General features: G+C 37.1%; 1 protein-coding gene across 1 annotated transcript in view; it reads left to right on the top strand.

The window, feature by feature from the left end:
* Nep3 (M13 family metallopeptidase neprilysin 3) overlaps nt 1-26,084 on the top strand; it is a 502,574-nt gene that overhangs the window by 30,632 nt on the left and 445,858 nt on the right. Inside the window, exon 2 of the mRNA XM_090407352.1 lies at nt 5,737-5,764. Coding sequence (XP_090263478.1) covers nt 5,741-5,764 — 24 coding nt within the window. The 5' untranslated portion in view covers nt 5,737-5,740. The remainder of the gene's footprint in view (nt 1-5,736; nt 5,765-26,084) is intronic.

Here is a 26,084-nt window from a genome sequence, read left to right as displayed (position 1 = left end):
TTTCCTCAGAGTTACAAGCAGAGTTATCTGCTGTTTCGTATTAACAGCTCCGTATAAAGAGCAGCAACATCTCTCAGCTAAACTAGATCACTTTCAGTTAGGGAGCATGTCATCAAGAGAAAACACGGCAAGTTATTAACAGAAAGATTTACAACGAACTGAAAAGAAAAGATCCAGAGGCACGTCTTAACGGAATTTAAATCAAGTTCTTGCCAGCTAAAATATACATGCCATCGATTTGTAGTACATGCTTCAGTAGATCGACGTAAAAGTTTTATTTTATTTTTACTTATATCATTAAAACACGCTATGCTTCTGGCATTTTAATGTTTATTGTCACTGTTGTTCATGATTGCCGTGGTATGTTTTTGCATTTGTTATGACTTTAATTATTCTACTATGACAGGATAGTATTTTAATCCAACCCACTTATAAGTTAATGAAATAAATGTAAAAATTATTTGTTTCAAAATAAAATAAAATAAAATAAAATAAATAAATAACAAACGAAGAAGATAGCCAGTCTTCTCAAAAATTCTGCAAAGCAATATCGAGTGAAATTCATGGCAACAGCATACCTGCTTCGGTCAAGTGGGTTCCGAATGCCATTCTTACAAAATATACGAAGAGAATATTACAGTCGTGAATTCTGGGCCAATCATTAGTACTTTAAGATTGCAGGGTTCTGAGACGTTTACGCCAAGATAACTTTTAAGATATGATGTCTAGAGCTAAAAATATGTATTTAATACTTTCTTCTTTATTACGCAACTGGTTCTCGTGATCCTGCAAAACATGAGACGGACGCCGAAGACATGCGATCCAAGTATCTGGTTAATGAGTCAATTCTTCTCTGGCTCAACAAACTCTGACACGAAACGCACTAGCCGACAATGTATCTTTATTCTGCCTTAGTAATATTCATTGCATAAGAACAGCCAGTACGTGAACTTTGGGCAGACGGAATAAATGTATTCGCATAAATGCTCAATAATCACGTCGAGCTGCTTGTGGGAATTAATTACGTAAAAATATTTCCGCATAATGACAGCAAAGCATTTGGACCGTGAAGTAGCAGCGTAAGATTATAGGATCGTGCGTAGTTAGCACCTTCGTTGATCAACGATGTTCTACGAAGTAAGCAGTCTCAAGCGGGGCGCGAAGTGTAAGCACTTTATTAGAACCCAGTAACCTGAGTCTGAACCATCATCATCAAATTCCTGACAAGTGCTTTCAAGTGGATGATACAATAAGAGTGCTAAGTGAAAAATTTCCAGCATTGCTAACTTCCTATCGACAGTTTTTATCCAAATTTTTCTGTTATCTGTCAGGACTTCAATATTGTCAGATTTTATGATTTATATCGAAGTTTCTGGAACAAAAAATAATTTACTGACCAAAATAACTAATTTACAAACCAACACTTCACTAGTGGAATTCAGCAGTATCAGAGGCATTTTAACAATACACTACAGCGAAAACAGAGAATAAAATTAACTCGAAAGCAAGAACAATCTCGCACGTGGAGGGCAGCAGTGGCGTACTCTGTGCTAATATCTGTTATGAATGCTGACAGGAAGATAGAGCGATGGGCCAAAATCTCTTCAAGATCATACCATCACTTCTGAAGCATTTAATCGGGTTTCGTAAAACTTGTGCCTCTTCCAGGAACAGTCTCTTATTTAAACTGGGATCTGTAAAGTAGCCTGGCTTTCTCCATCTGATGAAATTATCATCCTTCAGGACATGTGCTAGTTCGCCTTTTTGGTCATCCGTACTTGGTGTATTTTTATGTTCATTTTTTCTTGACCAAGATGGTTCGTCCTATCTGTCCGAAATCTGAGTTCCACAGTGACAAGGGATGATTTAGATACCTGGAAAGTGAGAGGATCCTGGCGATCTTTGACCTCTCTCTCTCTCTCTGGAAGGTGAAAACTGTTTCGAAGTTTCTATACAGTTCTGATTCTGTGTTGTTTCAGGAAAAGCCCACTTTATCTGTTGTACTTTTGATGTAGGGTTTAGATATGATAGTATATAGTCTAGTAAGGAGGGTGGGATTGTTATTCTTCTAAGGAGTTTGGCCAGGGTTTTTTCTGTTGTATTCATTTTGTTCGAGTTATGTAAGAAGAGCTTATTTACAGGTGCAACGCTGGTCCCGACGACGAAATTCGCTCTGATCTGGAGATTAAAGTTTCGAAAATTCAAGTTTATGAGTAGAATGGTGATACGATAGACCTACGGTTTTTCAAATGTTCAGCCTTTTTTTTTTTTTTTTTTAAGCGGCGCTCGCCAACGAAAGGCTTTTGAAAACCTATACTACATGCCTAGGAATTTTCTCTTTTCTTTATGTATATAGCGTTTTTATTTACTTTTATATAGTCCGGAAATCCTGCTCTAGAGATTAAACATTGGAACTTCTTCAAGCCACTTCAGTCCTCCACTAAGCGGGGTTGTGGAGGACTGAAGTGGAGATACCGGGAGATGACGTACTTAAAGATAATCACAAATATCCTCATGCCCACGACTTAGCGCGAACCCATAGCCTGTTGATTGGCCAGCAGATATGCTAACCAGTTGGCTAGTTTACTGTATTTGTATTATAGGCTAAAAATATGAGGGATCGTAAGTCTATCGTAAGCCCAAACACTGATGTTCGCAAGTAATTTTCTCAACTTTCGTAGTGGTCTAGTCTTCAATCAACTGATGTATATCTAAAGGTAGCTTTTAGGTCCATAAGTTAAAGTTCATTCGAACTCTGTCTTGTATGAGGGGGGGGGGGTCTGGAAAGCTCTGATAAACACCTAGAACAAAAATGACAATTAAAAAACTGATACAACCACGATACATAACATACTAGTAGCAGAGTTATGAAGGTAACTTGTTCTTATATTCTTATATCCTCCTATGTTCATTATTGTGGCTATACTCGTATCTGTTACTTTAATATTATTTTTGTTCAAGGTGTTTATCGGAACTTTCCAGACGTCCCCCCCCCCTCGTATATAGCTAGCTTAGTGTTTCGACAAATTTCTCTCTCATTCAATATAAATTTATTCCAATGACTCCTCACCATACCAGCTTTGCTTATTTTGTTGTCTATCTCCATATTTAATTTGCTATCCTCACTTCATGCCGTGCCTAAATATTTGAATGTGCTACTTGTTCTCTTTCCCAATCGGAATGCAATCGAAGTTTTCTACGTTCTTCCCTCTTTTCATAGTTTTGGTATTTTTATTTCTGATTTTCGTACCAAATTTGTTAGAGCAGTTATTATATTTAATTAATGAATTCAGACTTATATTGAATTTATTTGCAAGTATAATGTCATGTGTAGAAAGTAAAGAGCTAAGGTCAATCAATATCTCCAATTTTAATGCCACTTTCCTTCATGATGCGGTCATACAGATGATGAATAAATGTGCAAATATTAACTGATTTTTATATCAAGCCTCCCTCTTCATCCAGCCTCCTATACCTCTTTCAATTCTAACGTGACATTATATAGAGCAACACATAATCTTTAAATAGAGAGTATGTATTTCTCGATATAATGTTCCGTTTTTTACACCATATAATTGTAACATTTTGAACAGTTTTTACGTTGGAGGCTATTTCATTTCCAGACATACAAAATCTACATTCAGATTCTTGTTATATTCCTACAATTCTACAATTTCTCAGCTATTTGTCTTAAGTGAAAATCTGATCCGTTTAACTTATTTGACTTGAACCAAACTTGTTCTTCTCCAAGTTTCTCTTCCACAATTTTTCTTAATACTCAAGTATGATTACATAAATCTTACGCCGCACAGGGGAAATTCCTCTGTAATTCTCACATTCAGTTTTATTTCCGTTTTTATAGATAGATGCTATGAGAACTCTCCAATCATTCTAGAATTCCTATCCATGCAGGCCATCCGAATTATGAAGTGCAGCCATAGTAAAACTTTTATATCCTCATATTTTATTTTCTGGTCGAATATCATCTACTTAAGTTACCTTTCCGAATTCCAAGTTTTTGATGGCTTTTACTACCTCAAGTATTCATATGTACTCCTGATTGTATTCGTATTGAATATTTTAACCACCTTCCTCTTCTTGTTTCATTTAGCAGTCATTTCAAAGTAATTATCCCAGTCATGTAGAATATCTTCAATTTTCATGTTAGGTTTGTCATCTCTCATTCCTTTACAAGTACTTTTTCCTCACATGATCATTCAGCTACTTTTAAACACATTACATCGCTTTCTTACATTTTTTCTGTATTCTCTTAGAGTACATACTGGCTTACTTTCTAGTCATTTTCGATACGCCTTTCTTTTCCATAACTACCTCTTTAACTTCCTGAATCTACCATCGATTCTAATTTTTCTATCCTTCAACACAACTTCACCAGATGCCTCTTGGCTGAATCGAACAATGTTTTTTTTTCAGGACCTGCCAATACTGTGCATGGTTCGATCCTTGTTTTCAAACTTTTCCTCTTCTTGAATAATATTTTTCTAAGCCTAAACCTTCCATATTATTTCCTGATAACTTCTATATCTATACCTATACCTAATGTTCTATACCTAAACGTTGTAGTATGCGAAACCAGTGAGTTTCTTGACGACATCTTTGGGAATCCCGCTGGTTTCTTCTGTACCTTGTACATCCTTGACTTGGTTTTTCATTAGTTGGTAGGCATCCTTATAATAGAATTTTCAGTGTATCATAGTCTCTCTCTCTCTCTCTCTCTCTCTTTCTCTTTCTCTGAATATGCTTGCAACCCGCTTAATCTCGTGATAATATATGGTTGTAAATTCCTATTTTCATCTAACAAGAAACACACCTCTACACTAAGTTAAGGAGATAAAAATCTCTTATTGTTTTTCAGCCAGTAAGCGAAACTAAGATCGAAGACTACCATCTGAACGTTTCATGCCGACGAACTGTCGGCGTATCCAAGCGTAAGTGACCACTTGGTAGTGCCACACCACGGCAACTCGTTGCAAAGGTGGAGCAAGATCCCTCACTATTCTTGATATTTTCTCATAATGTAAAAACACACCGCTCTTAGGAGATATAGTACTGTTTTATAGTACTGTTTTACATTATGAGGAGAGGTCACTACCCAGACCGGTTTCAACCTTTTTTGAGGTCTCATCAGTGAGTAGCTAGACCTAGAATATAGAATATCAGAGTTTAAGTGAAAAGAACTTACATACTTTTGCTATACGATTGCCAGAAAGGTGTGTCACTATATTATATTATCACATAGTATAACTAAGATGAAAAGACAAACGGCTATTTCACAATAAGGGATTTTTATCCCCTTAACTTATGAACCTCGCCAGAAAAAAATAGCCGTTTGGCTTTTCATCTTAGTTATACACCTTTACACTGTTGCCATGCCTTCCGTTATATTTACTTTACTTTATAGTTATCAGTTTTCACTATTGTCACCTGATTTGATTTAATTAGGTGTTCTTCCCCCCCCCCCCAGATCTGAACTTTGTGTTGTGGTATTGATTCATCACTCATGTAAACAGTTGCCTTTAGCACGATTTACAATTTACTCAACAAGTGCCATCGAACAGCCGTGCAATACTTGACAAAATGTTTAGTTCATATCGGTGCCTGCTGAAATTAAATAAAATTTAAATTATTCAAAAAATAATAAATAACATTTCATATTTAATGTTTCTGTAAGAATGAAAAGTAACAATATTAACCTCCTTTTTTTTCTCTTTTTAGAGCCATGAATGGAATTCAACTGCAACCGGTAAGTTTTTTCCACCTTTCGTTCGTGTAGTTTGTATTAAAGATTTTTCTTGAGACTATTTTTCCACGCCCATCAATATCATTGTCATTTAGTCTACTAGTCTACTGCAGCATAGTTAATAAATGGTTGAGCAGAATTTGGTATATTAGAAGTAATTGACCAAAAACGAAATTAACAGACAAGAATACATTAAATAGCAAAGCAATTACGCTTATTTACAGCAATCTTTTGCCAAATTTTGCCAAATCGCTGATTTGTGCGTACCATATACTTTGGCAATTTTGACCACCAACTGATTACAATGGGATGAAGTTGCGCATGCTCAAAACAAACGAACTTCTTAGATAACTATGAACATTTTACTTCGAAAAATATTTGCATTTGAAAGGCATTCCTTTATGAAAACTCTGCATACATAATAGCATGCATACGAAATCATTTCCGAAACCATATTAACGATAACTGCTAGCCAGCTTTGTTCCCATAAATCAATATTTACCCATGTTTATCGTAATATCTACAATGTATTTTGTTTTCCACAGTGCTGTAGCAACTCTCAGGAAATGCTGTCGAATATGAGGACGGTACGCTACATTCGACAAACTGTAGCCACTCAGTAGGTTACACGTATCCAGAAAACCATAAATATCACGAATGTTCTTGGAAGTTGAAAGCTCTCCGATAAGCGAATTTCTATTAGACTGACAACACTGACGCGCAGTATACCTTTCTCCTTACTAATAAACGGGAAATTGATGAATTTAGTGGATGTTGTAGAAGAAATACGTGTTTTGATAACAACTCTAGAGACACGCTGCAAACACATAACTGGAAGATTCCTAGAGCGAAAGAAGTAAATGGCTTTTTCTGTGATGACGTCTCGATAAGACTGCGGAAAAATGTATTGACAGAGATAAGGAAAGAGAGAGGGGGGGGAGAGAGAAAGAGAGAGTTCTTTAAAATGACTGAAGACATCAGAAAAGATAGAATAAGAAAAACGAAAACGACAAGGGAATATTCGAAAAGAACAAAAAAAGCCTCAAAATACTCTCTCATGATGCATTCATTTTTTATCTTTCTCTCTCTCTGTCAATCTATTTGATCGTACTTTTCATTCTGTCTTTATGTCTTTCGAATACTTTGATCATTTATCTCTCTCGCTCTCGCTGTTTAAAGTAATTATTCCACCATTTGTCACGTGTTTCGCTTTTGTGTGCATGCATATCTAGTGTAATAATTGTGTAGTGTATTATCAGCTACACGAATTATCCTTCAGGCTGTAAAAAAAAACAAAAAACTCTATGATCGGTTTCACAGAGTAGTTATTCAATAATGCAACAGAACCGAAAAATATAAAGATAACATAAAAATAAAAAAATAGAATCACGAACGTCACAAGAGAGAACTCATAAAAGAAAGTTAAAAATCAAAAGGGAAATAATTGAACAAGTTACTGAGATAAAATATTTGAGAATAGAATTAAATAACTATGGCATCACACAAAATGATGTACAAGAACAGACAATAGAAGCTAATAAAGTATATGGTTGTCTCAAAAGCCCTATCTGGAAGAAAGGAACATAAGTAAAGAAACAAATATAAGAATCTATAACGGAGATTTCAGACCAATACTAACATATGCAGTAAAACAAACAGCTATTACAAAAACAAAAAAAAAGAAACAAATTAATGAATCCATTGAGATGAACACATTAAGAAAAACTAAAAGTAACAATATTAAATAAAATCAGTAACTTACAAATCATAGAAAATGATTTGTGAAATCATTTTCTAATCACTATCAAATATAGCATAAATGATTCCAACCAAAAACAGAAATAAGAATGATAAATAATATACAAAGAATGAGGATAACAGAAAGACAAAGACAGCAAAGAACCAGATACCAAAAGGAAAGAAGAGCAGAAGATAGACGGATGGTAGCATGGTCTTCAAACAGGCACTACAAGCAACTAGTCCGAATAGTAAAAGAAGGAGAAGTAATATAGTTTTTTTTATAAATTTATTTATTTTATAAAGAATATAATTTAATTTTTATATATCCTTCGTATTATGAAATATTCACTTTAATTTTTAAAATTTTGAATTGCATAATCAATTTTAAAAGAACGCCTTTTTTCCTTTCTATTTTAACAATTATATATCATTGTGACCGTAACGACTGTATTTCAGAAAACAGGCATGACGGTTGTTGTTGCGAAGAATGTTTTTGATTTCAGTGGTGATTAGTGAGTTTTAGATTTTGTGAATATTCTTTGATAGCGGAATACAAGGTAAGACTTTTACTTTTGATTCAATTTTCCGGCCCTTGCCGGTTCTCTTCGCCATTTTAATATTACTCAGGTAAGCATATTTGAATACTTTTAAATATGAACAGTTTAAGTCCCGACGACTTTGTCCAATCTCTGGATAAGAAGCTGGCGCTCGACCTCCTCAAAAAACTGTTGAAGAAATTTGAGGTAGAGTGGCCAGGGTTTCTAAACCTATATTCAGCGACAGATGACTCCACAAAAGGGGACAACTCAACACCAGGGGAAGAAGGGAAGATGAACCTGATAATCTCTGCTCCCAGACCAAAAGACGATACAAAAACCCATGCTCGAAAAAAGCGTAAAACAGCGGAGTCTCAGGTAAACGTGGAGATGGAAGGAGATGCCCCCAACACTGACCTCTCCACACCCAACATGTTACGGGGAACGGTAGACGGCCCTCAGGCCTATTAAGCAAATTGCCTATTCATCGGCAAAAAACGTAGACGACGGAGTTAAAATCCAGCCTGCCACAGTTGGCGACTACAGACACCTCACAAAACCCATGGGTGAGTTAGATATTAAATATCATACTTACTCACTGAAGTAGGAGAAAAACCTAAAAGTTGTACTCAGGGGAGTAATAGAAAACATCTGCACAGATGAAATAACTGAAGACCTCCGCCTCCACGATCATCCACCTGTCAAGGTCAGCAGAATGTTACGGGCCGACAAGAGTCCGTAACATTCTGGCACCATATCGGGCCAGTGCCACAGATGTCAGAAGTACGGACACGCACAGAAACTCTGCAGAGCAGACTAATGCCTCAAATGTGGGCAAAACCACCCCACAACAACCTGCTCAAAACCCAGGACCTCACCAGCCAAATGCGCGAACTGCGGAGCCCCCACCCGGAAAACTACAGAGGCTGCAGTCACTACCCTAAGAATAAAACAGACAACAAAAGGAAACAGATCTCTTAACCCTGCCCATAGGCATCAGAGTCAACGGCTTCCCAGTTGCCTGAACCCAACAAAAGACAACAAAATACCAGCTCTCACAAATGGAAAATACCAACAGTCTGGAAAGTCACCGTCGAAGTAGGACATACGCCGAAGTAGCCCGCCCATCCAAAGATATCCAGCAGACCGAATTCTTCCAAACATGACAACAGTCATCACAGCCTCATTGGCAAACATGCTCAAGACTTCAGTAAGTCAAACCCTTCACCAAACTCCTCAAAAAGATTTCTAAAAGAAACTCAAACCATCTTATCAATGCTTGTTAATGAACAAAACTAGATTATTCCCAGACTCACTACAGATCGCCGCTTGGAACGCCAATGGCCTAAAAAACAAGACACTGGAGCTTCAAGAATTTTCTCACAGATATAACCCTGACATCATCCTAATTAGTGAAACTCATCTAAGACCTGCAGACAGTCCAAAGCTGAGAGGCTACACATTGTATAGAAATGACCGACTGGACTACAGAAGCGGTAGTACAGCCATATTTATCAGAAACTGCATCAGGCACAATGGAATACTCACCCCCCCCCCAACCTCCAACCTAGAACTCACCGGTGTCGAAGTCCACTCAAACTCAACTGGAAGACTTAAAATCTATGCCTCCTACAACTCCCCCGCTAAGACCCTGCTATTTTCTGACTCGGATGCTGTACTAGGCACAAATGAATCCATCATCGTCGCTGGGGACTTAAACTCCAAACATTCCTCCTGGAACAGGAGAACCAGAAATAAAAATGGCGGTATCCTCTTCAGCTACACAGGATTAACAACGCTGTCGTAACAGGACCCACCGAACCAACCCACCACTCCCATCTGGTACAGCCGACATCCTAGACATCGCCATCCTACACAACATCAAATACCAGCACAGCATTCAAGCACTGAACGAATTATCATCAGACCACAACCCAATCCTACTTCACTTAGGCAATAAAGACCAGTTACCTTCTCCCCAAACCTCCAATGTCTGGGAGAAACTTAGGAAAGTGCTACCAGAACATATTGGCCCGGTTCCCCCATATAAAAGCCAAGAAATAGACACGGCAATAAAGAACCTCACCAATCAAATCAATAAAGCCATAACAGCAGCCACAGTATCCACGATTACCCACAAACAAAACCGTCTCCCGAAAGAAATCATGGACTTAATAAGGGAAAAAAACAGACAAAGAAAAAGATACCACAACACACGTGCTCCCGAGGACAAAACAGCCCTCAACAGATTAAACAAATCTGTTCGAGCTCTTCAGAACCACAGGGAACAATGGGACAACACGCTCACCGCCATCTCCAGAGCAGATCATTCCATATGGAAATTCCTAAACAACCTCAGGAACAAGCGCAAATCCCTCCCCTCTGCAAGTAGAACAGTACCTTGCATACACAGATGCTGACAAAGCCGAAGCCATAGCAAGAAACTTAGAGAAACAATGCAGTCCTGCATATGAGAACCTAAACATCAGCCATGTATACAAGATCCATCGTAAAGTCAGGTTCACAGTAAATCGTCCCGATGACAATCCAAGCCTTATAATGCCTACCTCACCTACCGAAATAATCGGCATCATGAACCATCTCAAGATCAAAAAAGCCCCAGGTCACAACGGCATCACTAACAAAGTCATCAAGGCACCACCACGCAAAGCCATAGCACATCTGACAAACATCATAAACTCCATCCTCAAATGGCAGCACTTCCCCCAGGCATGGAAAATAGCTGACATCATCCCAATCTACAAACTAGGCAAAAACCCACACCTACCTGAAAATTACCGTCTCATCAGCTTGCTATTCAACCTAGGGAAAATAGTAAAGAAAATCATCCTCATCAGACACCAAGATCATGTCAACCAACTAAATATCATTCCACAAGAACAATTTGGCTTCCGTCAAAATCACAGAACCACCAACAGATCCATAGACTGGTAGAATACATCACCTCAGGATTTAATTGGAATCAGCACACTGGAGCCGTCTTCCTAGACATTTCAAAGGCCTTCGATAAGATCTGGCACCAAGGCCTCCTTTACAAACTTATCATGATACACCTGATACACCACTATACATGATACACCTGATTAAATCATACCTCTCAAACAGGAGAATGCAATTCAAAATCAATGCAACAGTCTCAACCCAACGGAAAATCCTCGCTGGAGTTCCTCAAGGATCACTGCTAGCTCCGATCCTGTTCAACATCTATATGGCAGACATCTCTCAAAATCCTCTCACATCCACCATCGCCCTTTATACAGATGATACGGATATACTAGCGCGATCCCACCAACTACATCTCGTAACCAAAATACTACAAGACACCATCCCGAATCTAGAAAAATGGTTTAAAGACTAGCGACTACAATTAAATCCCTAGAAAAGCACAACGACACTCTTCACAAGAAGATGAGCATCCCCCAAAGGAGACATCACCCTGTTCAACTTTAAAATTCCCTGGAAAACTGAAGCAAAATACCTCGGAATACTTCTCGATAAACGATTATGCTTCAACAGCCACATCAAGAACACATGCACCAAAGCTTCAAACGTTATCGCCCAACTATACACCTTGATCAGCAGATACAGCAAACTAAGCTCAAGAAACAAAATTCTACTCTACAAGACAGTGATCCGTCCCACCATTATATACGCTTCCCCAGCCTGTAGTCATACCTCCAAGACAAACAACCTCAAGCTACAACAGAACAAGTGCCTGCGAATGATAGTGGACGCCCCGTGGTTCATCAGGAACGCCCAGATCCACTGGGACATAAATATCCCCTACATCTCTCCACTACTACGCTCCCTAGCAGAAAAATTCTTTATGAAGATGTCTACGCATCCAAACCAACTAATACAACAAGCCGGAAACTATGACGGTAATGACCACTGGAAACATAAAAGTCCGAAAGCCATCCTAACACTCAACGACATGTAACCACTTCTGCCCACTCAGGGTGAGCTAAAATAGCTCACGAATCTCTCCCATCACTGCTCCCGAAACAAACGACAGGAAATATAAAAAGCGTCAAGCTTCACCCTCTGCGCCATATATGTCCTGCGTCCTGCGACTGTATTTCAGGTAACCTATAGAATGTCGCCTATCGTTGAATAATGTGCGATCTAGACCAATTGGATATAGAACGATAGAGATAGATATAAACGAGTTGAAATTTGATTTTCATGGTGAATTGTGATCTTCGATTTTAGTGTATTTATTTTAAATTAAATCGTGAATATAGTTTAAGTGATTGAATCGTGAATTGTATTATAAGTGCTACAAAAGGATAAAAGAAATTCAGTTTGTGATTCACGAAATAATTCCTTCCACAAAAATCACATGAAGTCTGCTAGAAAACAGCCTATTGAGGCAATTTCAGATAAGGAAACTTTGCTGATATCTACAAATACTGGTAGACATAGAAAAATTACCAGACGAAACTAAATTCGACGACGTATATCTGGAGTTTATCAGACTAGGGGAAGTACTTAATAACAATTGGCCAGATAAAATAAACCTCAATGAGACATTTACCCCCACAGTTGCGACAGAAGACAATCTGGAAGACTCTAACCACGAGAACATGACAGCACTAAACAACAGAGCTCAGACCTGTCACTAAATCCTGAGGATGCGGCAAAATTCCAGACCAATGTCCACCCAATACCGAATACATCAGGCACACAAGAGTAAACAAACAAAAAAGAAACAAGAAAATCTCCATTACCAGAGACACACTCAAACCAATGGAAATGGAGACTGACAATGATACAAATCACTGGACACCCGTTTTCACTTTACTCAATTTTATTGCTCAGAGGGGTAACCGAAACATTATCAACAGAAGAAGACACACCAGACCTCCAAAACAAAGGATTCAGACCAGTCAAGGTCAGCCCCCACGCACAGAGCCAACAAAACACCATACCCTTCTAATTCTGGTAGAAATCAGCAATGGCAAAAACACATCTACGATCTTCAAACTGTCTGCAATATAGTCATAAAGACTGAATCATTGAAACACAAGTTAACAACGACGCAGTGTCATCGCTGCCAAAAGTCTGGCCACTCACAACGCTGTTGTAAAGAACAAGAACGATGCGTTAAATGAGGTGGCAAACATGCAACGACAAAATGCCAAAAACCACGCACACACCCAGCAAAGGGTGTGGTAACTGCTGGGTCTGGCAAACTACATTCCCACAGACCAAAAACTCAACCCAGATCAATAAACCTCAGAAAATCTTACATAGAGGCAGCTACGCTAAGACCAACTTACTCCCAAGATCCCATACAACGATCAACTTACCAACAAATTTCCAGTAAACCTGACAAGTCAAATTTGGCAAGCTGCATCAGAAAATGCTATTAGGACTCCAACAGACAAATCCCCATACAAGAAGCCAAAGATATCATCCTTAGACACACTCAGCTCCTATTCTCAGCAATCCTCAATGGATTAACACAATAGGAAACCCACCTCAGTAGAGATTGTCAGCTGGAACGCGAATGGACTGACAAACAAGATCCTAGAACTACAGGAATTTACTGCAGAGATCCAAGCCGATATTATCCTCATCAACGAAACACATCTGCGTCCAAGCGCATATGTTACTACAGTATCACCTACCGCAATGACAGATCCTACACAAGAGGAGGAGAGGCACCATCTTCATCGAAAAAGGAATAAAACATAACTATATCGCTAAGTCCCAAACATAACACATTCAAACAACAGGAATCGAAGTCCACAACACAAACAGCCTCGAGATATTTGATGCCTAGACTTCCAAAATAAAAAAAACTCCTAGACTCAGTGTTCTATGATTTTTTTTCCAGTGTAGAGCAGTAATTACAGCCGGAGGTCTTAACTCCAAACAGCCAACTTGGAGCAGCAGAAATGCATACAGCAACGGCAGAACGCTCAACTCATATGCTATTATAAGAAATATGACAATAATAGGACCCACAGAGCACACATTCTACGGAGCCACCGTAGAGTGTGGCTCCGTATGGAAAGTTATGAGGTCACCTCGCTGAAAGCACAATATATTCACTTACTCACTCACTCACTCTAATCAAAGATAAACACGGAATAGCTTATAAAGATGAAGAAAAAGCAGAAGCATTCACAAATAGCTTGGAAATTCAATGCAGTCCTAAGTATGCCCAATTAGACTTAAACTTCATAAGAAAATTCCACACTCAAGTGTGCAAAATAATACAGAACTCCAAACCCGATCCAATAACAAACTCATCGCTAGCAGAAATACACCAAATTACTGTATAAGAAAATTCAATACCAACCCCAGGCAGAAACAAGGCGCTCAAGCTGCTTCCACGAAAAGGCATTATGCATCTAGTAACGATCACCAATGCCATCCTATGGCTAAATCACTACCCATAAAGGTGGAACCCTACAGTCGTCTTCTTAATTCCAAAAACAGGAAAAGATACACACCTTCCACATAACTATCGACCCATCAGCCTACTATCATGCGTAGGTAGTAGGCTGATAGGTCGCTGAACGCGCAATACTTGCACAGATCCAAGAGGTAGCAGAAAACAGCCACGTCATACCATACGAATAATTCAGCTTTAGAAAAGAGCACTCCACTACTCAAAAAATCTACAGAATCATAAAATACATTACCCAAGGATACGAACGGCACTAGCACTCTGGCACAATCTTCCTGCACATAGCTCAGGGATTTGAATCTCGCAAAAAAAAAAAAATCAGCTAACCTTTTTATTCCTTTATATACAGGGAGTAGGAGAGGCCGTTTTTAGCTATATCTGCATTATGGATTAATTTTAAAGCTACACTAAGTAGGAATCCCGTTACCACTAGTTTTACTCATCAAAATTATATTTGAATAACAGAACATTTAGGATAAAAAATAGAATAATGGAATCAGATCCACTGAAAGAAAAATCACGGCTGGAATCCCCCATGGCTCTCTACTGTCTCCCTTACTCTTCTCCATGTACATGGTAGATCTTCCCAAGTTTCCCCCCATCTATCACTGCCTTCTATGCCAACGACACGATCATCATACTCGAATCTCTCCGACCACAACTGGCCAGAAACAAACTGCAGATAGCAATCAACAATCTAAAGAATTGGGTAGAGCAAATGGCGCATCTCAATCATCCCAGAAAAAAAAGCTCTGCAATGATATTCACTAGAAAGCAGAACCGAATTCAACCATACAGATGTTTGGGAAAAACCATCCCTTGGCACAAATCAGTCAAATACCTAGGAGTTCAGCTGAATAAAAGCCTAAACTTCAAGACCCGCATCGATAGTGTCTTTACTAAAGTCAACCAGACCATAGCACCTGATAAAGATATGAATACCTTCGAACATGGTGATGTGTGTGTGTGGCGAAGGAGTGGAAAAATATGCTTTGGGTTCGGATCTTTTAAGTATGTCTAGGGAGGGAAAAGAGAAAATTCTAGAACAAGACCAAATAGATTACATATCTAATTATAAGAATAGGCTAGGTCGTAATTTATTATGTCAGTACACAAATGCTAGGAGCATTAAAAATAAAGGGGTTGAGTTCGTTGCTTTATTAAATAAGATTTGACCTAAGTTGTTGGCATTAGTGAAACCTCTGGCTATATCAGAATCAGATATAGTACGTGAGATCGAATGTAACGGACGGATGTACTATTTTTAGGAATGACAGAAGCGATAGGAGAGGAGGAGGTGTGCTACTAATGATATCAGATCACTTAAGTTAGGATAGAAATACAAGAAAACAATGATGATAACAATGTCCCATGTAGCAATGAGTTTAAGTCTATCTGGTGTGAAATGGAGGTAAGCAGAATGAAATATATGGTGAGGTGTTGCTACAGACCTGGCAGCTAAGCTGCAGGAGACAAAGAAATGTATCATCAATTTAGCCTTATGGATACCAAGCGAAGGATCATTACGGATGACTTTAATTTTCTAAACATTGACTGGGTAGAAGAGAAATCTCGTTATAAGAAAGAACAGGAATTTATTGAATTGTTGCAAGACAACTTTCTCAAGTAGCATGTGAAAGAAGGAACTCGAGGTCAAAGAGCGGTGGATTTGCTCATAGAATCAGAAGGGATCCCTGTCAAGAATATGGCTATTTTACCACCGATTGGTGACAGTGATCATGCTGTTCTTTCTTGGGAAGTATCTAATTGTGTTGAAGCTCCGATTAAAGCAGGCTACGTGCTAAACTACAAAGCTAGAAATTATGATCATCTTAGGATAATACTACCTTTGGTCCCATGATATCAGTTACTGAATGCAAAAATGTCAGCAATGCATGGGAATCTTTGAAAAATTGTTGAATGAGGTGGTATCTCAATGTATCCCTAATGTTCGAAGAATAAATAGGTTGGGAGTGAAATGGATGTGCACCTTTTTTAAGCAAGAGATCCACAAGAAGAACATGATGTGGAAAGAATATCTTGAGAATAAGAGTGAGAGGAGTTATGAAATATATAAAGCTCAGGCCAGAAAAGTAACGAGTATTGTGCGGAAAGCTAAAACAGACTATGAAAAGAAATTGGCCATGCAAGCTAAAGGCAATCCAAAAGAATTTTATCGTTATGTCGCAAGCAAAAGAAAGAATAAATATGGAAGAATAAGTTTATTGAATGCAGATGGTACACGAGTGTCGGAACCTAAGGAGATTGTTCAGTTAATCAGTGCTCATTTTGCTAAGATATATCAACCAGATGTATGTGGCATGATGCTACTGCTATGTTGGATGAAGAGTTAGCGGTTCATGAAAATGAGGGTGAAGAGCTGTTGCATAAGCTGGATAAGAATTTGACAGTAGAGACAGATGGAATACCAGCCCGTTTGCTAAAGGAATGTTCAGGTGAAATTGGCTAGGTCTTTCACACTTGAGTCTCATACATTCCTTCCATTCCTGTGGTATCATTCCTGAGTCTCATCTCAGGAATGATACCACAGGAATAGAAGGAATGTATGATAGTTCCATTGCACAAGGGCGGTGCAAAAACGAATGTGTCTAACTACCGACCTATTAGTATCTCTGGTATGGTAGCGAAGATTTTAGAGAAGTTGATAAGAACTCGCATACAGAAATGGATAGAAAAACATGCCATAATCTGCAAGGAACAGCATGGGTTTACTAAAAGGTCATGTTTTAGCAATGTGCTCATATTTTATAACAATGTTACGGCGAAGTTGGATAAAGGGAATGGATACACTATGATAATATTGAATTTTTCTAAGAATTTGATAGGATACCACACGAAATGCTGTTGTGTAAACTGGAGAATATGGAATTGGAATATAATCGTTTGACTTGGATCAGGGATTGGTTGACAGACAGATATACAAAAGTGGTATACAGTGGGTGAGAATCTGCCAGATTTAAGGTAACCAGTGGTGTAACTCAAGTTCCTTGGGCCATTATTGTTCAATCTATATATTAACGACATCAAGCTGGGTCTTTCATCAGATGTGCAATTGTTTGCCGATGATGCGAAGATATGGTAACGCAATTAGGAATACTACTGATATTCAGCAATTACAAAATGATTTGAACAGACTGGAAATCTGGGCAAACGAAAATGGCTGTCAGTTCAATGTTAGTAAGTGTAAAGTTATGCACTTTGGCGTGATTAGAGTTCCAGCGGCATATTATATTAGAGGGGTCATGCTACAAGAAACTGAAGAGGCAAGAGATCTTAATGTATGGATAGGAATTTAAAATTCAAAGGTCACACAGGAAAAGTTGCAAATACAACTCAGAGGATAATTGTTATGTTGAAGCGAACCTTGACATGTAAGGACAAGGAAGTCATTTTGCCTCTTTATAAGGCTTTAATAAGACCACACCTGGGTTATTGTGCACAGATTTGGTCTCCTGGGTTCCAAGGGGATAAAGAAACTGTGGAAAGGGTGCAAAGAAGAGTTACAAAGATTATATCCGGATTATGGGATTTTGATTATGAGGAGAGATTGCGAGTAAGTGGATTGCAGACTCTGCAATCCACAATTGTGGCAACAGGAGAAAGAGGAGTTATATGATAGAAGTCTATAGACTTTTGAATGGGTGTTATAGCATTTCAACTGATGAAAATTTCGTTAAATGGAAGGCATGATAGCTGGTTTGGGTGATGTATAGCTTCCCTAGATGAGTCCTTGACTCCCTGGAGGTCTCAATAATAATAATAATAATAATAATAATAATAATAATAATAATAATAATAATAATAATAATAATAATCCTCCTGAATAGGATCAGTCCCCTAAACATACACAACAAAATTCTCCTCTACAAATCAGTGATAAGACCTCAACTAACCGATGCCTCACCAGCCTGGGTACACACGACTAAAAGAAACATCCAAAGACTGCAAACGATCTGATCCAGAACAAATGCCTCAGAATGGAGCTATACACTCCCTGGTTCATATCTTGATCAGCTAATTCGACAAGCAGCTGATTATAAACCCTCAGATCGCCTTAAAACATAGAAAATCAAAAGCCTTCATCGCAAAAGAAAGCTGAAACAACAAAAAAATGCTCACAAAGAGCGGGTAGAGCACCCACACTAAACCTCTTACCCGCAAACAAGAACTCAGATAAAAGGATAAGGAGTCAAGGACGCAGTCCATCACTAAAAGAAGTTAACAGTCAACATTGTACTTCAATATTCTTTCTAACATCATGTCATCTTTTATTGTAAATATCCTTTAGTATATTCTGGCATGGTCCATTAAAAAAATACTAATTTTTGTTATTTTATCCATATTTGAGAAGAATCTTTACCTGTATCAATAATTCATTAATGATACGAGAAAAGATTATATATATAAATGAAAAAGCTTTAATGACTGAATTCTGAAAAAATATATATATATATGCCAAGTTTCTGAAGAACGCTATACAAAATCATCAACTGTTTTTTCTGGTAGACTAACCCATATCCCAGAATGCAATCCAAGTAATAACTTTTATTATCCCTTTAAGTAACCGCATCACGTACTGTTATTAGTGTTCATCCACATAGTTTGTGTGTACACATTTCTTATCTGACACAAGAATTCTAAAGCAACGATGGTGATGGCTCCTTTGTGTGGTTTGCAACGAATACGGTTGAACAGATAATGTACAGAAAAAGCCAATTTGGCTTAAGACGTTCGGAGAGCAGTATCGATCCGTGTCACTTTTGGTATTCATGAGTTTCTCTCACAACTTCCTGTTGCTTACCGTGTTTACGGATTAAGTAATAAAACTAAGGAGGAATGTTCGAGTGTCGTGAGCTGTTGCTAGTTAAAATTTGCTGATTAAACACAAACAAACAAACAAAAAGGTGATGTCAAAAGTAGAACTTCTTTTAGATTAAGTTTGGTAAATTTCGAAACGAAAGAATTGGGATAAGCATCATTCAATATATACTCGTTTAAAAAAAGATGATGTTAGTCTTAGTAGTATCTGCATAACAGGGATAAAAGGAATGAAAGATGAGGATGAAGTAGGAATTAGTAAGATAACATCAGAAACCGAGTCTCATTTTTACTGGAGACGGAATTCTTTCTTTTTTATGAGAAATAAGGCAAGATAGAGTCTTGTGAGTTAGGAATGTGGTTGTGGATCTTCCAAACTTTTTTTTTTGAACATTGCTGGTTTATTAAAAGAGAAGAAAATACAGAATGTGAAAAGTCATAAATAGAGCTTGTATTTCGGGAAATAAGATCATTGAGTATTCTACGGCTCTTCTCCATATCATGGAAGAAGAGCCGTAGAATACTCCAGCGGTGGAAGAGAAGTTAGAAGACAATATCCATTATCGTACGCACTGAATAATTAGATGAGAAACTAGATATTTAAAGGAACAAGAATACCATGGGATGGTAGTGGTAGCTTGCTAAAGAGGCGATAAACACGATGAAATGGCTTGGGATATCAATAAGCAAGTCCTTAGGTTTTTCCACGCTCCATATCATTTGTCCAGAGGTGAGTCATATGCCACCTCTAAAATGATGGATTCCATACTGATTATATGTATTTGTCGGAAGGCTTTTAACTGGATCAGAAATTTTTTCGCAGAATACTATAAGGACTCAAAACCTTTTAATGTTATGTTACTTCGAAATTTTTTCTCTCGCAGACATAAGAATATTAGTTGAATGAGCTGTGAAGAATTTGGCATAGTAGGAGAAGGGAGTTTCCTTTGGCTACTGATGCAATAGAAATTTTAGGAAAAGTATGTATCAAAATATGTAATTTATCTTTGGCGATATTGTCAAAGTAATCTCAGGATGTAGTAGAAGCGATAGATCCATGGCTTAGCAAATCTCTCCTGCCCCCCAAAAGTACAAACTGCTATTTGGATATGGAAGAATTTTTGGACGCTTGGTTTATTCAAAACTAGACTAGATGTTTTTATAAGCACTACCAACTTCAGTATATAATGAAAAGGAAACTGCGAACTTGGATTTGGGGTAATTACAAGATACTTTATATTTTATTTAGTTATTGTCTTGGTGCATTAATAGAAAAGGCAATACTTAAAGATAGGAAATAATTCAAATTTCCTTAATATAATATTTTAAATTAAATTAAATTATTATAATATATACTAAAGTATTTTTGTACATTTTATTTAATATCATGCGGATGTAACGTATAATTATTATTATTATATTCTAAATAAGATAAAGATGTATCGAAAAATAGTTCACAGAAATCTTAATTTCACTCTGATTTTAGTTATTAAGTTCTTTCCAAATTTCTTGCTAAGTCTGAACTTAACTCGGAGAATTGAATTCCAAGTTACAGACCGCACTTCAGCTGGAAAAAAAAAATCTTCTATCGTTGTATGAAAGAAAACTCAATTCTATCGTACCCATTATGAAACGAATGTCGTGTAGCAGAACAGTCCTGCTAAAGGAAATTACTTCGTGCAATTTTTATATTGAAGTCATTTATGTGTCACTAAACGTGCTGATCAGATTTAGTATGGCGATTGCAGCTCCCTCTAAGAAGAATCTACTATGTAAAATAAAAACATTCTGCTGCAGGCATTATTGTGTTTGTTGTTTGATTCTTGGAATTTTGCCCAATTTCTGTTACAATTAAATTTTGACATTTATCTCGTTATTAAAAAATAGTTATTTTGCAGTAATAGTAATTTTCCACAAAGAAAATAAAATTACTGCAATGGCATAAAGAACATATTTTATAGTTAAAAAAAAAGAACTGGCATTGTTCGTAAAGTAAAAATGATTCAAATATTGTAAAGAATGAAAGAAATACGTAAGAAAATAAATAATTACATAGAAATACTTCGTAAATTAGCCCATATACATACGTTATATTTGCAAGACAATGGCAAGATTCTTTTAGATGATGGTAAACGTAGAAGCTATAGTCAAATTCTTATCGTATAAGCTAATTTGGCTTATTCTTAGAATGATCGCTGATCTTCTGACGCGGCACAACATTAATTTATTGGTTTAAGCTTTAGAAATCCTGTTTCAGCTGTTTTTGTTTAACAGGAAAATGCTCTTAAATATGTACATCACGAGCTTAAGGTTCGGAAATGGTGTGCGCCTGTTATTTCATAAATTCGACATCTCTTTGCTAAGTAATGCAAAGAGGATTACCCGTGTATTTAGCCATTGACATTACACGAAGTAAATAAAATGTATTATTGGCACGGATTTCTCTTTTTATTTATGCCAAGTGGGATATCTCCTAACACAATACCCATTCCAAGGTGACCTTGAAACGGCCTTCTCTATGTTTGTCGTCCACGTATAATATCATTGTGGTAACACTGGAAGCAAGGCTTTCCGTATATCAGCAATATTGATTATCTTCACTGAACTGAAAACACCTGGAGCCAGTGATAGACTAAATCTCTTCAAGCAAGACACACAGATAGAGTTTTGTGTTTTTCTGTTGAATTTTTTTCCGCTTTATTTTGAATATCCCACTTTTAAACGTGAATGACATGAATAGTGATATGCAAATGCGCAAAAAAATTGTGATATACAATAGTAAGAGAATTGTCGCACGTAAAAAAAAAAAAAAAGTTGAACTGTAATTGCTTTCAGAAATAGAAAATTTATTTCTGATTATAGCAAACGAAACAAATTTAAACGAGAAGTAAATTCAAAAATGCCTCATTTGTATATCGATAAGAAACTGAAATAAATTTAAACAATGATAAACTAGCATTGAATCGTCTTTATTAATAGACACGATATATATATATATATATATATATATCATTTTATATCATATATCATATATATATATCATATATATATATATATATGCATTTTTCATTTCGCAATAATCCATATAATACGTTAACAAATAAAATTCTGTATTTCCAATGCTTGTTATGCGATTTGTAATTTTGATAATTTTATTCTGAAGTAAATTTCCTTATTTTCTGTATGCAATAAATATTTTTTAAAAATTTTTAATATATATGAAGTGAATATTGCGTCTCTTGTACAGAGTGATCATAGAGACACTTATGGTGCTGAAAGGCGTTAAATCTATTTTCAATACCTTTTAAATATAATATTATTATTATTATTATTATTACTACAACTAACTCATCGTCTTCCCACTTGATCCTTCAACTACAACGAGATTATTATCATCTGTTAACAACACCATCTATCGTCCACCATCGCCACCACAAATAGTCGTTTTTGTCTGTAAATTCTATGTGTTCTCATGGCCTGTATGCCTGTATGCAGGATGAAAAATTCCAGTTTCCGGTAACAAAAGCTCTGCTACTTCTGTGCGAGATCGGCTAACTCACCTTCAATTGAAAAAGTCCATGGAAAGATTCCTCTCGTCACTATGAGAATCGAACTCAGGTCTTTTCCAATCGTTGAGCGCAATGTCCCATTGTTCTTCCAATTGCGCTACGGAAATTAGATTATCATCACCTACATTTATAAAGCACAACTGTCCTGAAAGTGTACAAATACTAGGGAGTATGAAGGAGATTTCGCTGGTCATTCAGAAGATAATACTTTCTTCAACTTTTTTTTCTTTAATTCATTTATAGTCGGATGCTGTTTGGGTGGAAATGTCTGTACCTGATATCGCGCAAGAAAGAATTTAGCATTCCCAAGTTCGTAGGTGGCAAGGATACTGAAGAAATGGGAGTCCACAGGGGAATGATACCAGTCCAAGAAAAGTCTAAGTAAACGTCAAATACTAATAGGAGTTAGCGCTCCTTGAGAATACTGATTATCTCTTCTCGACTCTAAATCCCCCATAGTATCTGTGCTTGGAGATGCGAACTGTCACATGAAACTGTTAAATATCACCACCACACGAAGAAAGGCACATGCGATGAATTTTCAAAGAGGAGGCTGCAGCCTACCCATGCCTTTGTTTTCAACAACAAACATACACACAATCGGGTAGCATGCGTCAACACACGGAACGTTGGCAGTGTATAAATGAAAATCGTCCCTGTGGAGTAATAAGCCAAGCTACAGGCTCGACTATCGTCCAGACTGAAGGAATTTACGTGTTGTGGAATATGGAGGATGCCTGGAGAATCCCCTCCCCCTCTTATCTGGATGTTTTAATTCATCGATGAAGATTAAATGTCACAATGCGATGATGGGAGCTGCTTCTTGTGGTAGGTATGAATTAGGTCCAGGGTCGTAGTGCATTGTCACAATTTTATAATGCCCACTCTTCAACTTTCCAATACAAATATACTTCTCTCACAAACCAATTATTGGAAACGTGTAGTTTGAGAAATAACATAATTAAAACATTGTGGTCGCCAGTATAGAACTTCAATAGTATCCCAGCAGGATATTCTAGTTCGCTCTTCAATGAACTAGAATATCGAATTAGGGCATTGCCAGGAAAATCATTTTAAGCACAATAATTTAGCACAATAATTTAGCTAAATTCACACAATAATTTAGCTAAATTCGAATTTAGCACAATACTATCATGTTTCTTACAGAAATTAGTACAAAGACATTTAATGTACGACACACTGAAGCTTTATTATACGAATTCATGTTAAAGATTCCAGAATAAAAACTACGTGGAACTGGAAGTAAAATAAGTAATTCGCTAACTTAATTAGTTATTTACACGCTGACGTTTCTCCAGCTCAAGCTAGCATTTACAGCGAAGACTGAGATTGCAATGATCTTGAGAACCATGAAATCTCGTGTATCTAGGACGACGGTGCCGTTCTCCGTGGCAGTCTTCTGTGATTACTGCTGACGGAAGGATTTGTCTACGGTTACAACATCAGCTCTGTTGCATTTTACTTGATTCTGTAGAACATAAGCCCGCTTCCAGGGATAGTCTCTGTGATTTGAACCGAGATCTGGCTTTCTTCCACCTGATAAGCTACTGTAACTGAAATATGGAAATACAGTAGGACCCCCGTATCCGAGGTTCGATATCCGCGGTTTCAGTTATCCGCGGTCAACCCCGGTCCGAAGATATTAACATACGAAAGGTCAACTTAAGAAACTTTCATAGTCTCTACAAACATTCGGCTTTCAAATAATGTTGGATCTCATATCCACTTTGCTTATGTAATTTTACATCGCCGAAATGAAGCCGTATGGCTCTTTCTTTTAGTAATAGACAGTTCGGCTGATCGCAGAGATTGTCCAACACCAGGGCAACTCGTTGCAAAGGTGGAGAAAGATACACACACATCTGAGGTTGCTAAGATTCCATTCACATTCAGATAACTTTATTACAGTATGTTGTTATAATTGTTCTGTTTTATTATTAGTTATTGTTGTTAATCTCTTACTGGGCGTAATTTATAAATGAAACTTTGTCATAGGTATTTATGTATAGGAAAAAACGTAGTATATATAGGGTTCGCTGCTATCCGCGGAAGACGATGGAACCAAACTCCCCGGATACGGGGGGGCCTACTGCACTTCAATATGAAGAAATGGAAAGCATTGAACAAAAATATGAGGAAATGATACAAAAATGGTGAGAATTCTGAATGCTACTTGTTAAAGCTAAAATATTTATCTTGATAAGGCGGTGTAAAGACAAACACTAACAATGAAATATAAGCAAATTGTTCTGTGTAGTAAGCTAAACATCATTTTGTTTGCTGAGTGAATTTCTTCTAAATTTATAGCATTTTATTAACATAGTTTTTGCGAAACGTAAGTATTGGAGCCCTTATTTATCGAACGAAAGCTGCTGTCCTGCGTTGCTGTGCACTTCCTTAATAAGGGAAAATGTTGTCCATCTAACGTGACTTGTCCTTCGGGATCTTTTGTCTCTTTGGTTGACTTAAAGGTGATGAAACATCCCAAAAGACTACTCAGATGCAACAACCCAGCTACAAAAGCCTCCGAAGACTAATTCCTTAGAAATAGCTTGATTAAACGACAATGGTGCTCTCTAACTACCAGCTGAGTATTTTAAATCTGCGGACTCATTGAAAAGATAAATGCTACTTCTAATTATTTAGAATGCCGTGAACTATAATAACTGAGTAAAGTGTTAATTATCCTTCAAATAATTTTAAAGTTAATTCTCTGCTTTTTAACTTCTTTCGTTTTAAGTGTCTTCAACTTAATTTTTAATCACTTGGTTATTCTTAACGCTTAGCAATCATGGAACAATCTCGTATGATAACTAGAATGCGACAGATGTTGCCACTCACAGAACGAGGGAGCTCATACAATAATCTGTTGGCGAAGGCTGTCGTAAAAGTCAAATTATAACTTAGTGAATTATCACTTGGTGAGAAAGTTGTTCAGCTATAACCTTAATTCACATTACTGCATTCAGAAAAAGATATTTAAAAGTAATCACTTTGTGAGCAGAAAATGTTGGCACCTTTCCATGAATTCTAACCGTAAATTGGATAAAGAAACATATATAATTATTAATAGTTATCAGTAAAATTACTTTTAAAATTCTAAGACTTATATCTGGTTTACAGTATAAAAAGTTAAAAATCTAAAGCTTGAAAATATTTATTGTAATTTATTAAAA

Source organism: Typopeltis vanoorti, chromosome 2 (genome assembly GCF_054136105.1).
Source record: "Typopeltis vanoorti isolate ZY-2024b chromosome 2, IOZ_Tvanoo_1.0, whole genome shotgun sequence".
NCBI lineage: Eukaryota > Metazoa > Arthropoda > Arachnida > Uropygi > Thelyphonidae > Typopeltis > Typopeltis vanoorti.
This window is presented reverse-complemented; position numbering and strand designations above follow the sequence as displayed.